At 50.9% G+C, this 15936-nt stretch overlaps 2 protein-coding genes across 11 annotated transcripts in view; one reads left to right on the top strand and one right to left on the bottom strand.

Annotated features, from left to right (window-relative positions):
* Positions 1–106: 106 nt before the first annotated feature.
* On the top strand, positions 107–15853 carry Rccd1 (RCC1 domain containing 1). Of its 7 annotated transcripts, none has more exons than XR_010047970.1 (9): positions 107–505; positions 1468–1721; positions 1830–2211; positions 2290–2411; positions 3564–3662; positions 3956–4120; positions 5029–5058; positions 6292–9404; positions 13202–15853. XR_010047970.1 is itself a non-coding variant. In XM_063250058.1 (9 exons), exons 2-8 carry the CDS (start codon positions 1556–1558, stop codon positions 6366–6368), a joined length of 1041 nt encoding a protein of 346 aa, XP_063106128.1. In that variant the 5' UTR covers positions 107–505; positions 1468–1555; the 3' UTR covers positions 6369–6385; positions 9259–15853. The 7 variants fall into 7 exon arrangements, 6 of the variants coding, with proteins under 6 accessions (XP_063106128.1, XP_023423297.1, XP_063106127.1 ...); XM_063250058.1 differs by having other exon boundaries at positions 6292–6385; positions 9259–15853; XM_023567529.2 differs by lacking the exon at positions 5029–5058 and having other exon boundaries at positions 6292–6385; positions 9259–15853.
* The window catches only part of Prc1 (protein regulator of cytokinesis 1), a 20423-nt gene continuing 14203 nt past the window's right edge, over positions 9717–15936 (bottom strand). Inside the window, exons 10-15 of one of the 4 annotated variants that reach the window (XM_003475487.5) lie at positions 15231–15377; positions 14925–15035; positions 13305–13415; positions 12471–12647; positions 12116–12157; positions 9717–10763 (exon numbers count right to left, since the gene is read on the bottom strand). In XM_003475487.5, the coding sequence (XP_003475535.1) occupies positions 10692–10763; positions 12116–12157; positions 12471–12647; positions 13305–13415; positions 14925–15035; positions 15231–15377 (660 nt within the window). In that variant the 3' untranslated portion in view covers positions 9717–10691. The remainder of the gene's footprint in view (positions 10764–12115; positions 12158–12470; positions 12648–13304; positions 13416–14924; positions 15036–15230; positions 15378–15936) is intronic. The other 3 variants (XM_063250052.1, XM_005006273.4, XM_013158703.3) reach the window with 3 other exon arrangements.

Raw genomic sequence — 15936 nt, 5'->3', positions numbered from 1 at the left:
CATGCCGGGCCTTCAGTACGCTTGTCTTTATAGTCTTAAGTTCTCTGTGATCTGTAGTCAAGCAGTGCTTGCGAAACTTAGGTTGGTGTGCTCCACATATTCGCGGAAAAAAATCTCAAGTTGCTTGAAGGGAATGCGCATGCCCATTAGGGGCGGGCCATTTGCTGAATCTAAGGTGCAGGAAGGAGTTTTTTGGTCCAGCGGATGTAAGTGACGGAGCCCCAGCCAATCGGAGGAAGAGGCACCACCTACAGTCACTTCCGGTTCTGAGCTTGGGCAGTAGGGAGACGGCAGCTGGGATAGTGGAGTGGCTGTGTCCCCCCCATTTTGGGTCTCGTGTCTACCAGTAATTGCGCCCCAGTGTTCGTAGTTACCCTCAGTGGTTCTAATAGGAGCTTTGCGGCCTGCAGAGATTTGATCCGTTTCACCGACGGGCTTGCTTTGGCGCTGCACGGGCATCAGCCCGAAACCATAGAGCTGGGTCGGAGGAGGCGACGGCTGGAAGGTGAGCACAGACCACCGGACGCCGCGCCCCGGGGGATGATGCTGCCGCCCTCGGGATTGATTGGCCGCGAGGAGGCTGCTGCAGCCAATGGCCTCTTCGCTCTGCCCGCTGTCTTTCAAAATTTGTCCTTCTGGTCCAGAGCGCTGGGTTTGAGATACTTTTCTGTGCTGCGGCAGGACGTTCCGAAAGGTGGTGGGCGCAGGGCCGAGGTCAAGGTCATATCTCGAGTTGAGAGTGGATGTGGTTGTAGGAGAACTCAGGATCTGACTTTAGAGGTTGAAAGTGTTGTATATTTCTAATTAAGCTGAACCACCCAGGTGGGGCGGTGGCGTTGCCATCGGAACTGCGTACGGTCCATTCTGCCCCTCGTTAAGTGTGAGCTCCTTAGGGGCAGATAGCATCCACGCTGGCCCAGGGTGACGGCTCAGTGAAGACTTGTTGAACGACTAAGTGACCACATGAGGTCTACTGGAAATTGTGGTCTTTGAACACCAGTAAGATGTACAGTGCCCATTTTTCTTAACTCTAACTACTGAGCCTCCCGAACCAACAATATCAGGGCTGGAGCCTTTATATTACAAACAGCTATTTTGAGTAGGGTCCAGCAGCACCCTTCCATCCCCTTTGTAACACAAGAAATCCAATTGGCCACTGGAGCGCTTGCGTGGCCCATGCTCTCATGGAGCAGTGGAGCAGTGGGATCTGGGCTCTGAGCCTTGTCCTGGCTCTGACTGGTCAGATTACTTGCTTTGATGTCTGCTGTAAGAGGGGCCCAGCTGTGATACCCGTGATGGCCTGTAGTAAAATCCGGGGCTGGAGAGGAGACTCAAGTCCTGGGGCAAGGCCTGAGGTGAAGCCAACCGGTGTCCCCTGACAGTTTAGAACTGTGTAAAGCTGAGGCCCGCATTTGTGTGCATGGGCTCAGCCCCCAGTGTGCGCAACGTTATCTCCTGCTTTTGCAGATACCGCGGCTGCAACACAGGGCTAATCCTCGAGAATCTCTGAGAATCTCCGGGGGTTGAACTCCAACCTCTGTCCTTGGCCTCAGGCATGGTGGAGGAGCAGCCTGGGGCCTGGTTCGGCTTTGGATTCTGTGGCTTTGGACAGGAGCCAGGCTTGGGGCGCAGGTGCCAGGTGCTCAGCCCCGAGCCTCTGAAGACCCGCAGGGATATCTGCCATGTGAGCGCGAGCTGGAGCTACACTGCATTGGTGACCCGTGAGCGCCTGTACCTGATCTGTCCCTGTCACATCTGTCACACGTGACTCCTTCCCAGTTCAGCACCCCTCACTCTGCCCCAGGTCCCATCCTACTCTCTCCCTGCAGGTGGAGGCTGTGTGGAGCTGTCGGGCTCTGTGAGTGGCACAGCAGGCGGCTGCAGGGATGTGTGGGCCTCTGAGAGGCTCCTTGTGCTGCTGCGTGATGGCCCAGGGTCTCGGGTGGAGCTGCAGGCCTGGGCGCCTGGCTCTGTGCTGCATGGGGAGCCACTCTGGGCCCAGGATCCAGAGGCCAAGGGAGCTGCACTGAGTGCTGAGGCCCCGGTGGGGACACTGCCCCTGCTGCCCAGCAGCCATGTCTACGTGAGTCCGTGGCCACCCTTCCGCCACTGCCTGGCCCCAGAACTTCGTGCACGCCAGCTGGAGCTGGGTGCCGAGCATGCGCTGTTGCTGGACGCAGCTGGCCAGGTGTTCTCATGGGGCGGGGGCAGGTGAGGCTGCTGGGGTACAGAGAGATATGAAGAGGGGACCCTCCCTTGTGTCTGGCTGACTGGGGCTTCGTTGCTCAGACACGGACAGCTGGGCCATGGGACGCTGGAGATGGAGCTGGAGCCACGGCTGCTGGAGGCACTGCAGGGTCTGCCTATGGCCCAGGTGGCTGCAGGAGGCTGGCACTCGGTGTGCGTGAGCGGTGAGTGACCTGGGCTTCTCCACACAGCTCACTGCGTCCATGCCAACTCCTCCTCTTCCTTCCAACAAACTCCATAGCCGTAGACCACAGCCCTCTGTGCTGGACTGTGGTACTCTGTCCTGTCCTTTACCAATCATGAGTACTATCACCTGTCAGCAGCCAGGGCTGTCTTTCTACCCAACGAGCAAGGAATTTGAAGGGCAGCCCATCCAAGAGGGAGAAGATGGCTTTGGAGCGGAGGTGACCCCGGGACACTTGCAGGGAAGACAGAGATGGCCAGTGTGGGAGGAGGTGCTGGGGCTGAGATAGAGAGGGGAGAGCTGGGCACTGTCTTGGGGCCCAGTGCAGCTGCTACTTAGCTCTTCTGGGGTGTTAGCCACCACCTCCTGTCCCCTGCCACACCCCTACCTCACACCTTGTACTTGGGAGGACAGCTGGGCTGGAGAGCACTGGGTTGCAGGCTGAGCACAGAGGGCTGGTAACTGTCTATGAGAGTGTCGCACCTGAAGTCCAGAGGAGTTTCAGGCCTTGCATTTGGAGCAGATGGTGGTTAAAGGCCACCATCTGTGCTTCTGAGTTCCAGATCATCACTGTCTATGACCTTGGGCTGGTTCTTACCTGCTGTGCCCCCACGGTGTCTCAAGTAAAGTGAGGCTATTTTGTAAGATGATCACACCATGATAGACCTCCCCACAGGGCCCTAGTGAAAATTGAGTGTACTGTATTTGAAAAGGGCATAAAGCATTGGGCACAGGTGTAGCTTTTTGTACAATGAGCTACCACAGCTGGATCCTGGGGTGTTGGGTGTCAGTGGCCTGGGGGGACGAGGGGTGGAGGTACAGGCTGCCCCATGGGAATCAACAGGGGCACTGGGGAAGTTCCATTGAGGAGGAGGCACAGTTTAGCAATGTAAGACTAAAAATGGAAAAGACAGGTGGCCCAGCATGGGAGCTTGCTTAAGCAAAGGGTGACAAGAGGCTTTGAGAGCGGGGAACCTGAGACAACAAAGCCAGGGAGCCTGCGGGGTGGGGCTTTGCCTGGCGGGCTGCAGGCCATGTTCTTCCCCATTAGCTCATGGAGGGAGGGTTGGGGCAGCACGCAGGGGTGGATGAGGGCTCAGCCTGCTTCCTGGGTGCCCTCGATGCCTTTCAGAGACCAGGGACCTTTATGTCTGGGGCTGGAATGAATCAGGGCAGCTGGCCTTGCCCGCCAGGAGCCTGGCAGAGGACAAGAGGACAGTCACAGGGGAAGGTAAGGGTCAGCCCCACCCAGGATATTGCTGTTATTCCCAGCTTCTGTGTTCAGGAGGGGTAAGTGACATCCTTGTCACCTGGACATACCGTGGGACTCGGAGCCCTTCCAGCTGTGTGCTGCAGGGCTGATGCCAGTGCTGGTTGGTGTCTCACAGCCTTCAAGGCCACCACCTCGGTCACCTGCTGTGGGTAGAGGTGGGAGAGTAAGGTGCTGCACAGAGGCTCTGTAGCACAGCTGTGACGGGTCTGGCTCAGTGTTAAGTGTCCTTGAAACCATTTCCCCCGCCACAGGGCTGAACCAAGAGGGTTCTGAAGTAGAGACAGTGGCCGGCACCGAGGATGGAGCCCCTGCTCCCTTCATAGCTGTCCAGCCCTTCCCAGCCCTGCTGGATCTTCCGCTGGGCTCAGAGGCAGTCGGGGCCAGCTGTGGATCCCGGCACACAGCTGTGGTGACACGTGAGTGGGGACAGGTGGGCTGGTTCAGGATGGAGCAAGGTGGCACTCTGGCTGGGGGCCGTAGGAAGGTGCTTTAAAACCAATTTAAAAACCACCTTTGTGTGTGTGTGTGTGTGTGTGTGTGTGTGCTGATCAAACCTAGGGCCTTGCACATGCTGAGCTATACCCTTGCACCCTGTAATCCCAGCACTCTGGAAGGCTGAGACAGGAGGATCTGTTTGAGCCCAACCTGGACAATTGAGTGACTTAGCCACACCTTGCCTCCAAGTAAAGAACTATGAGCTGGGTGTGGAGGCACATGCCTGAAATCCCAGCACGCAGGAGGCTGAGGCAAGAGGATCACCAATGGTTCTGGGCTCTATAGTGATTTCAAGGCCTGAACTACATAGTGAGACCCTGCCTTAAAATATATACAGAAAAAAGGAAAAATGCGACAAGGGCCAGGGATGTGGCTCACGGCAAAGGCCCTGAGTTCAGTCCCCGGGCCTGTCAAACCTCTTAAGCCTGTGTTGCAGCATGTCAGATACTTGCTGGGGAGCTGCCTCGTTCATCAGATCTCACCTCTGTTCCCCTGTAGCTTAACAGTGGCCCAAAAGGCTGGTCCTGTTCTCTATCACCTGAAACAGCTCCAGGCGGGGCTCAAACAACTCCCTGCACCCCTGTACCAGTTCCGCTCAGCAGCTGTGAGATGCAGGCCCACAGGTGACAAGCAGGCCAGCCTTACCTGTCAGCTCACTCCCTTAGCACGCCACTGTGCTTGGACTTGGACGCCCGTGGGGAGGAGGCTGCTGTCTCCGAGCCCATGTCTTGGGGTGGAACACGGTGGCTGTGGCTTAGGCTGGCCAGGCTAGATGAATGCCTTGCCAAGGACAACAGTGACTGTTCTGTACTGTCCTTTTTGGTTGCAGGAACAGGGGAGCTCTACACCTGGGGCTGGGGTAAGTGCAAGGATTGTTTTGTTTTTTGAGATAGGGTCTTGCTATGTTCAGGCTGGCCTTGAGCTCTCAGCAGTCCTGCCCCAGCCTCACGAGTGCTGAGGTCACAGGTGTGCGCCACCATTTCCAGCTAAAAGGATGGTTTTATGAGACCCTTCAACCAAGGAGAAGAAAGACCTAGAAGGACACGATGGGTGACAAAACCACAGGCTACAGGAAGTGGGGGCCTTGGCTGAACATGAAGAACAGAATGGAAATGCTGTGTCCCCGCACCCTAGGGGAATAGATCTAGGCACACTCAGGCTGGGGATTTAGCTCAGCAGCATAAGTGCCTGCCTTACAAGCATGCAGTCGTGAGTTCAATCCCTGGTACCAATAAAAAGACAAAAAAAAAAAAAAAAAAAATAGATCTAGGCACACTCAGAAAGTCTAAGATCAGATGGTGGAGAAATGAGATGGCATCAGTACTGCCCACTCTGCCTTACTGATGGAGCGCTTAGGCGGCATTTACAAAATGCATCTGTCAGCCTGGCTGTGGGCAGAGAAAAGATAGAGCGGCAGTGTGAGGCCAGGACGGGCACAAGGTGCAGGAGAAACAAGGTCTAATCTGGGAGGCCCTGGGAGGCTCTTCCAGGTTCTCCCCCTGGGTTTGCCTGGCCCTAGAGCTTTCTGGTTCTGGGTTCCTGGATGTACACAGCAGCAGGTCGGAAGATGGGCTGCCTTCCCAGAGAGGGTGCCTAAAGGGCTTGTTTGGCTTTAGGTAAATATGGACAGCTCGGCCACCAGGACAGCGCCAGCTTGGACCGGCCCTGCCGAGTTGAATACTTTGTACATAAACAGCTCCAAGTAAAAACTGTCACCTGTGGGCCCTGGAACACATATGTGTATGCCGTGGAGAACAGGAAGAGCTGATATATGTGTAAATGTATGCTTCAAGTTATACACAAAAGTGTATAAAACAAATGTACAGTGTATTAAAAATGACAAATTTTTAAAAATGACAAGTCTAGTGCTGTGATGTACCCAGTCAAATCAAGGAAACCCTTGCCAGCACGCAAGGCCCTGGTCTGCCTCTGCCCAGCACCCTGCACCAAGGAACTGCACAGCACTGTCCCTGGGCTGGACCTGGGGGATGTCACCCAGATGATTGTGAAGTACAGCAGTCTGGGCAACGCTTGAAGTCATTTTTGCCATTCATGTCCTTGTTTAATTCAGAACTTTACCACCCTTGTACAGGTTCTGTTCTGGGAGAATGTTCCTCAGTCGGATTCCTTCCTAGGTCTGACAGTGAGTTTTACACAGTACACCTGTGAAAGGTCGCAGCTCCAATGTAAGTTGGGGACTTCTTGTACACAGTTTGTCTGATTCTAAACAGCAGATAACAGTCATTTTGCACACGTTTTATTTTGGAGACAAGATCTTGCATATATCTGCATATGACATGGCTGGCCTTGAACTCGTGGCGATCTGGCGCTGGGATTACAGGCATGCACCACCACGGCTGGCTTTCATTTTGTGTATGTTCTTTGAGTTTAACATTTCCATTCAGTGTTGCATGATTCATGCGTTGTATACTGAAGTTCACTCTTTTTTTGTTTTGGTACCGGGAATCGAACTCATGACTGTGAGCTTGCTAGGCAGGTGCTTATGCTGCTGAGCTAAATCACAGCCCAGTTCATTCATTTTTATGCAATAAGGTATCCATTCTGTGGATGTAGCTTAAGCTCTGTATTCTTTCATTGATGGTCCCTTTTTGTGGTCTCTGTTTTGTTCCCCAGAGTTCTTGAGGGCACTCGGACATTGTGCATTGTTCTGCAAACATTCACAGTTGGAGACAGCTTTCACCTTACTTTGTGTGTTCCAGCCAGCAGTGATGTGGGTTTTGCCACAGCTCGGACATCAGATGGATGTCTAGCTGCTTTAATGTGTGTTTCCCCGAGTGTTAGTGGGCCTGGACAGCTTTTCATCTGTTTACCAGAAGTTGGGAGTTTTTCTACTGTCGAGTGTCTGTTAAGTCATCTGTTCTTACTAAAGTTTTGTACTTTTTAGTGATTTGTATTCTTATATATTTTAGATGTAAGTCCTTTGATAGTTATGTGTTTTTAAAGTATTTTTTCTATGTTGTCAGGTTTTGTTTTTTGGAGACAAGGTCTCACTGTGTTGCCCATGCTGGCCTCAAACTCACATCCTCCTGTGTTAGCCTTGTGAGTGCTGGGATTATAGGCGTGGGTCACCTTGCAAGGCTGTCAGTTGTCTTTAGATATCTTTTGGTAGTGGCAGTTTTGGGGTGATCGAAGCCAGCGAGTTCAGAGCTGTATCACCTGCCCTTTTTATTTTCTTTTGAGACAGGGACTCATTTAGAGACTAGGCTGGCCTCACACTTGCAATCTGCCTTTCCCAGTGCTGGGATCAAGGGTGTGTGCCATTGTGCCTGGCCTTATTTTTTAAATATTTTGTCCATATCTTTGTTTAGCTCTTTGAGCATCTTTTAGTTAACTGTTAAAAGTTTTTGTTGATCAGGTCCACAAACTGGTCCTTCTCAAAGAGGTTTTCTGATTCATTTTTTCTTTTACCATCCTGGTTTTTTTTAGATGCTTTGTGATTTTATTGTTGAAACTAGACATTTGTATCCTGTAATGTGATGTCTGAAAATGAGACTCTCCTTTCACAGGGTTTGCATTTTAAAATCACTGTGTGGTAAGGCTGTGTGTGTGGGAATTGGCCTGAGGGGTAACTTGAGGTCTTCTTAGGTTTCCTCCCGAGCCTGCCCCTCTCCCTGGATGTGTGCAGTAGCCATCAGCTCAGCCGTCTGCTGTGGCACGTCCTATTTCAGTGTCTGGCTTGCAAAGGGGAAAGCGCAATCCAGAAGGAACACTAAGCCCAAACCGCTTTGGAGCTGCTTCAGCCAGAGAAGTCTGCACTGCAGTGGAAGAGCCATGGTCATGGGCCTCCTCTGTTTCTGTCTCTGCTGTCAGGCTATAGCCCTGGTGTTGGAGAGGCGAGGCCTTTACTGGCCACCCTGCCTCTCACAAGCTGTGTCCAGTCTGCTGCAGCAGTGTGGCTCCCTCTAGGGGCCATGGGTGGGATAGCTGCTATTGCCTCTAAGACTAAGACTGACCAGAATTCACCTGGTGTTGCTGGCCTCAGACTTGAGGTGACTCTGCTTCAGCCTCCTGCGTAGCTGGAGTCCAGGTGTGGCACTGCACCCAGCTTGAAAGCCTTTCAGTAGACCCCAGGACCCCCGCACAGCACATCAGAAGGGTTCTGGCAGCACAGCTGTCACCTGTGTGCAGAGAGGGATTGCTGCTAGCTAGATAGGTTCTTTGGGGCACTGTCACATCCTTTTGTGACAATCTTGGTGCCTTGTCAGGTCCTTTGACTTCAGTAGTTTCCCTTACAAAGGATTTTGTGCCCAAACTTATTGGTCTTTCATGTGACTTTTGAGACAAGGTTTCACTCTTTGAACTCACTTTGTAACCTAGGTTAGCCTTTAACTCAGTCCTGCCTCAGCCTCCAGAGTGCTGGGGTTACTGGTTATGCCACCACACCCAGCCTTCATGTGGTTTTTGAGTCATAGAAAACATTCCTCTTACACTTTGTAGAGGGACTCAACTTTTGATCATGTTTTCTTGCGCCGTTTCATTTTTCATATTTAAAGCCTGCATCCACGTGCTTATTCTTGCATATGTATTAGGTTTGTCTCATTTCTACTTTTTGTAATGACTGACCAGTACCAGCTCTCTGAAATGCCGTGGTTATTGGTAGGGCCTAGACCTAAAGTGTCACCCAAAGGCTCATGTTTGCAGGTGGAGCTCTTGGGACGTGATCAGATCACAAAGGCCCTAACTTTGTCAGAGGGCTAATGTATCAAGTTCACAGCTCATGGTGGGGCCCTGGGGCACGGCCTTCAGGTGCTTTCCCTTCTCCAAGCCCTGGTGCCCAGGGGAGCAGCCTCCCTCTGCCACAACCTTCTTCCCACCACACACCTAAAAGCAACGGAATGGCACACCACAGACCAAGACATCTGCAACTGTAAGCCAAAGCAAATCCTTATAAACTAGTTGAGTCCCTCTCTGAGCCTTGTGCTCCCAGATGTCTTTAATCACAGAACTCTGTAACAGGTTTGTTCTGACAGAGGCTTCATATATCCTGGGTCTAAAGGTCAGAGCAAGTAGAACCTAATTTGCAAATATCTTCTCCCAGTTGACAGCTTTTAATTCTACTAAGCATCTTTTGAACCAGCACAGTGGCACATGCCTATAATCCCAGCCACTGGGGAGCCTGAAGCAAGATCACAAGTTTGAGCTCAGCCTGGGCAACTCTGCAAGACCCTGTCACAAAGAAAGCAGGTAGGTGTGAGTAGTGGACTTGCCTAGCACAAGCAAGGCCTGGATTTGATTCTAACACCAAGGGAAAAGTAGTCAGGCATAGCAGTGCGTAACTGTACCCCCAGCTACCTGGGAGGTTACCTTGTTCTTTAGAATATAAAATTATTCCTAACTAAAAAATAATCTTTCTCAGGTAGGGTCTTGGTATGTAGCTCAGGGAGGCAGTGATCCTCCTGCCTCAGCCTCCCAAGTGCTGGGGATTACAGACCCACCAGCCCTGGATTTTGTATATCTTTTTCAGTAACCAAAAATGAAAAACAGTAATAACGTCCATAGTTTTCAAAATTTATTTGACTTTATTTTTAAAAAGTCACATGTACATATATCCTGTTTTTAAAATATAAACAGCACGTCTGACACCTACAGAACAAGTCCACACCGGTAACTTCTGAGAACCATTTTGCTGTGTCACAGGTAAAGAATAAATAATAGTGCTTTGAGAGAACACAGTGATGGACAGAGCAGGTCAAGCCTCAGCGCAGATGCTGTTGCAGTGAAGCACCCAGTAGTGACGTGTGCAAGGTACAGAGCCTCAGGGCAGATGCTGTTGTAGGGACACGCCCATAGTGTCGTGTGCAAAGGTACAGAGCCTCAGCGCAGCGCAAAGGCCGGCAGACCCTGTTGCAGGGATGGGCCCTGGTAGTGACGTGTGCAAAGGTGCTGGTCTCCACAGCAGAAGCAGCCCTGCCCACTGAGACAGCCTCCACACCTGGCTGCAGGTGCAGGGGTAGGACTTGGGCACAACGGGCACAGGGTGGGGACTGGGCCTGAGGAAATGCTTCAGACAAAGGGACTGTACTCTACCAAGCGGTACACAATTTAACAAAGGCAATCCAGCCACCTGTCACTCTTTGGTGGTGAGCTGGGCCACCCCAAATGCAGACACACACGGAGCTCCTCAGTGTGACAGGGTGATCTGGACAGGTCTTAGCAAAGCTATCAGAGCTGTAGCATTAATTGGACATCCCTAGATTTCAGAAAACATTAATTGCTAATTATAAGTACACAAGCCAGACTCACGGCCCACGCCCAAGGCTGGGCAGTCATTTCCCTGCACGACAGTCAGCTGCACCAAGCCTGGATCGTGCTTCACCAAGTACAGTTATAGAGCAGAGAAGGCGATTAGCCCAGATGCTGAAGTTTGTACTTAACTGCTATAACTACGTTTTAAGGTATTTCTTAAGTTGAACTGAAGAAAAAGTCCAGCCCCCATATCCTTATGTGCAGCTGGCTGTCTGGTCAGGGCTTTCAGAGCTGGATGTTGGTTGAATTGAGGATTCGAGAAGCAGCGTCAGATTTGGAGGCCTTTGAAAGTTCTCGCTGTTAGAAAGTAAACCACGTTAGTGGCGGCACTGCCCCTCCCGCCGCGCCCCTCCTTCCTAGGCATGGTTAGGGTCAGCAGGAATCCTGAGGACAGTTCTGGGAAACAGGCCCTAGCACAGCAGTCTGTTAGCAGGTGAGGAGCTCCGAGCGCCATGCTGTTAGTCACATGGCCCTGAGCCCTTTCCTCAGCCAGCGCCTGCTAGAACCTCACCCAAGACCCCCCTTCCACTTCACAAAGCTACTCGTAAGAGCTAAAAGCTAAGTGAGCAATGGCGTTGGTTTCTTGAGCCCTTTACAAAACAGTGGGCTGCCCAATTTATCTACCAATCCCTGGGGCCGAGGGCCTGGCACCTGCTGGTGGCCTGATCTCGTGCTGGAGCACATGGTATAGAAGCAGGAGACAGCATGAATGACCCGAGAAAGGTGTCAGTGGGGTGAGGTTAGTGCCTTAGAGTTGCCGGTGGAGTTTATCAGCCACAGCAACAAGGACCGGAAGCAGTCTTGGCTGAGCAAGCACACGAGAAACCGGCCTGCAGAGGGACACACACCCACTTCTACAGGTATGTCATTTGGAAGAGGCCGAGTATAAAGCTAGTTGCTGTGCTTCACCTACCCCACAATAACATGGGGGGAAGCCTAGGCTTTAACTCAGTATCCCTCCAGGAACCGGGTGGCTTCACCTCCCACTGGTAGGATAGAGACAGAGGATTTTAGTAAAGGCATGACAGGTGGGTGTTAGCAGACACAGCAGGATACAAGGTGAAGACCAGGCTGGAAAAATTACTTCCCAGTGCTGCGTACATGCTTAGTGGCTTAGGATGTAGACACAGGCAAAGGTGAGGAAGCAAGCAGCGGCAGCTTAGGCAGACAGGAAGTTGATGATCAGCCTCAAGAGGTTAGTAAGGCATATGCTCCAGGACACAAATCAGCAAACAGGCCAAGAACCTCACTGCAAGCAGCACACAGCTGGGGCTCCCCTACCCACATGACAGGGCCTTCCTTCTTTCCAGCATACTTTAGGTCTTGGATGTCATAATTGAGGAGGGTGCAGGTTTTCCGTGAAACAGTAGATAAAAAGAAATCTTCATCTGACTTTAGGTGCGGCTGAGAATCCAATTCAAGTCTGAACAAGTTTCCCTATTAATCATAAGTTAATCATTTGCAATATAAGATACTTGTTTTTGGAAGTCTCTAACCGAAATCCCTGTTTTTGTGTAAGAAGGATTCTGTGAAAATACAGCTGAGATTATGAGTTAGTACAGTCTTGTGCCCAGGTGGGAATGAAGCCAGCAGACAACAGATCAGATTGGAAAAGGGGTCACAGGACATGCAGGAGTCGCCATACAGACCTGAAGCCCAACAGTGGAGCTGTCAGAGAGGAATGGATCCTTCTAAGAACAAAGAATTAAGATAGTTACCAAGAACTCCACCAAGAGTGCACCAGGGTAGTGAACAGTGGGTCACTTCCTTTAGCCAGGGGATGGCTTTATCTTGAGCAGGATTCAGGTTAAATATCCAGTGCTGCTGCCAACTTCCATCCTACACACCCTGCGTAAGCCAGCCACACCCCACCATGGCCAAGGCAGGAAAGGGATTCTCAGCCTGAGGTAACTGACCTGACTACTCTGAGTGCTCTAGGGAAGATCCCACTGCCCCAACTGTGTGCTCCCCAGAGACTGGTAGATATTAGAAAAGGTGAATTACCGCAAATTCAGAATAGGTGCTGGCAACAGAATTAATGCTGAAGGTGCGCTGGAGGGGCGCTGAGCCAGGGTACCCACCACTCAGAAAGCTTCCGCTAAGCTCTACGTTCTCCTTGTTGGCCCCAACTCTGTTGGCACGGGGAGTTTTCTTTCCTGAACAGGTCGAAGTCACTCCTGGCTGCAGAGAAGAAAAACAGATCTGTATTTCTCTTTATGAACAGACACATGCACACGACTCCCGTGATCAAGGTTTTTCCTTGCAGTTCTGGAGACTGAAGGCAGGGCCTTCATGTAGAGCCCCACCCCGCCTCCTCTTTGGTGAAAACGGTCTGACCTTCCTGCCTCAGCATCCCAGAATGGTGGGGTTGTAGGCATGGGCCACTACAGCCAGCTGTAATACCACGTTATATAACGCATGTCTATAATCCTGGGCTTTGGTTTGGGAGAAAGTACATGACCTTTAACACCTATCCTGAACTTGGCCTAATTTGCAAGGCTGGTCCTTTCCTAGAGGTCTCCATCTCTCTCCCTTTGATCCCACCTATATCTGGTGACCCACTGTCACTGGGCTGGAACCCACATCCAGGGGGACCTAGTTCGGTGCCACCTGATCCTCACTATCCCAACACAGCCCAGGACTTCCTGTGGTATAAGTGAGGAGGCTCGGTGACTTTTTAATCTCGTTAGTTTTTGATTATCTAATGATTGTCTGGTTTATATTTATCAACTCAGCATCTTAATGAAAACTGAATCCAGGATCTTGGAAAGGAGCCGAAGAGGTGGAACGTGTGGATACACAGAGTGCATGGAGACGCACTGCACACAGTGCACTAACCTTGCTGCCAGAAGGAGGAAGTCGAGACGTGGGGGAGTGGAACACTGTCCCCCCAAAGGCAGGACGGATGCTGCTATTGGCTGCAGCATTGGACATGACGGTAGTGTTCAGCTGAGGAGGAGAACAGATACATTACTGATGTGCGGTAGCACGCTCAGCCTGGCCAGCAACCCACCCCCCTGGAGAGAGACATGACTACAGTGGGAAGCAGGGCAGGAGAGACCAGTCTGCTTGCTAAAGGGCCTGCTGGGTCTAACACAGCCTTGAGGAAATGTGAAATGTTCAAAGCATATTTGTACCAACACATGGGACTGTAAAGTGGTACAGCGGCTTATGGCACAGACGCCTATCATCTGACCCTAATGGGGTACCCAGAGACGTAAGCAGATATCCACAGACTTGTGAGTATGACAATCGCTGGGTACGGTGGCTCACACCTATAACCCCAGCTGAGGCAAGGGAATCATTGCAAGTTCTAGACCAGCCTGACTTACAAAGTGAGCCCAAGGCCAGCCTGAGAGCAAGAGCCTGTTTCAAAGACCAGGAAAAAAAAAAAAAAAAAAAAAAAAAAAAAATATATATATATATATATATATACACACACACCCACATACATATATAAATAAATGAGTATGGTAGTTGTATTTGTAATAGCCAAGGCTAAAAATGGGATACTGGTCCACAATAAAAAGGAATGAACCTCAAAAAAAAAAAATCATATTGAGGGGGCTGGGGATTTAGCTCAGCGGCATAAGTGCCTGCCTTGCAAGCAGGCAGTCGTGAGTTCGATCCTTGGTACTGGTAAAAATGAAAAAAGACAAAAAACAAACAAAAAATCATATTGAATGAAAGAAGCTATACAAAAAAAGAAAAGTATGCTTCTATCTATATAAAATGTCAGAAAATGAAAAGTAATATGCAGTGAATTCCGAAAATTTCTTCCACCAGAGGCTAAGGGAGGAGGAAAGGAATACGAAATAGCACTAAGAAACCGGGGGGGGGGGGGCCCAGATATGTCCTCCACAGTATTTGATCATGGTGATGGTTTCAGGAATGACACATACCAAAACTCAGCTGGGCAGAGTGATGTGTACCTGTAATCTGAACACGCCAAGTGGGCAAAACTTAGAGCTAAAAGTTTCACGTGCTGGCTAGGGTCTGAGCCCTTGTAACACCAAGGCAGTGCCAGCCAAGAACTGTCAGCCACGTTGTTATCACAGGCTGATTAGTGCAGTCAGGACTCGACATCCTGCTCTACAGAGTAAGAAGTATTAAATATTTCTTTAAAAAGCTTCCATTTATGATATATGAACATTGGCTTTCACCTAGTACCATGGTAACCTGTTGAAACTGCAGGATGATGAACCTGTGAAGGTTTCAGTGCCACAGAATATCGGCGATTAGTAGCCTAGTTTACTGAACTGGCGCACAGCGAAGCTGGCCCCTCCTCTGCTGTCACTGGGAGCCACTGCTCACAGCTGGACCTCAGTGCTCCACTCACTCAGATGAACCCAGTCTGGAACAGACAAAACCTCTCTTCCATCTCAGCAGACCGGCGGGCAACAGTGAGTGTGGAGCCCGACTTCCCCCGCTCACGAGTGGCAGGACACAGTGGTTTACCTTGCGCACTTTGCCAGGCGTGTTGGGAGCCAGAACTCGCCGCTTGCTGGGGGTCCGGGGAGCACTGCCGTACAGTACCTCTGTCTCTGTCTGCTTCTTGTTCTTCAATTGCTGTGTGGAAGTCAGAAGCAACAGTGATGAGTCCCAGGGAACAGGTCTGGGATGGGAACAGGAGCAGGGCTGACACCCGGCGGCAAGCCTCTGCTGCTAGAAGGAGCTGCCAGAGGCTGCTGCATCTTAAATCCACCCTGACCCTGGCAGAGACGTAGTTGCTGCTCCAGCCCTCCACTTCTCATGCACACTCACCCTCTCCTGCTTGGCTCTCTCCTTCTCCAGTCTGTGAGTCTCCCACTGTTCCATCACATACTCCATGAATTTCTGCCCATTCACTAGAAACGCCGTCGATTGCTCCTGTTCCCACATCTCAATCCGTGTCTTCAGCTCCTCTTCCAGCTGAGACCAGAAACAATGACATGTTCATTCTTCAAGTCTCTGGTGTGACGCCCAAAGGAAATGATCATCCTAGAGTAAGTCCACTAAGTATACCTACAATCCTACCACAGGAGGCTGAGACGGGAGGACCATAAGTTGGAGGCCAGCCTGGGTTACCTATACCATTTCAGAACAAAAACCTAAAAAGAGCAACTCTTCCCTTCCTGGAGCATTACTAGCCTGATTCTGGGTAGCAGGACAACCATGGCTACAGGTCAGAATGACCACAAGTCAGAGTCTAAGGATGCTTTATTCACAACCCACACAGAGGCGAGAAAAAGCAAGAAGCCGAGTCAGGGTTCTGAGGGGATTTTGTTTTGGTACCAGGAATTAAACTCATGGACTCATCCTTGCCAGGCAGGCACTGTGCTGCTGGGCTGTATCTCCAGCCCTGGCAAGATCGCCGATGTTACCTAGACTGTACACTGCAAGGAGGACTAAGGAACCAGACTGCTTGGGTTTCAACCTAAAATCTACCACTTACTGTGAAAAGATGAGAAAAAAACGAAGTTGTATTATA

The sequence above is a fragment of the Cavia porcellus genome, unplaced genomic scaffold (genome assembly GCF_034190915.1).
Source record: "Cavia porcellus strain 051 isolate PalLab524CR breed Dunkin Hartley unplaced genomic scaffold, mCavPor4.1 scaffold_6, whole genome shotgun sequence".
Taxonomy (NCBI): domain Eukaryota; kingdom Metazoa; phylum Chordata; class Mammalia; order Rodentia; family Caviidae; genus Cavia; species Cavia porcellus.
Note: the sequence above shows the minus strand (reverse complement) of the source record. Positions and strands in the feature narration are given on the sequence as shown.

Bases quoted from the DNA above. Each gene is read 5' to 3' on its own strand.
- Rccd1 (XM_003475486.5), top strand. From the start codon at position 1,556: ATGGTGGAGGAGCAGCCTGGGGCCTGGTTCGGCTTTGGATTCTGTGGC. The intron at 1,722-1,829 runs GTGAGCGCCTGT...CTCTCCCTGCAG, and splicing joins CTACACTGCATTGGTGACCC to GTGGAGGCTGTGTGGAGCTG. The intron at 3,663-3,955 runs GTAAGGGTCAGC...CCCCCGCCACAG, and splicing joins GAGGACAGTCACAGGGGAAG to GGCTGAACCAAGAGGGTTCT.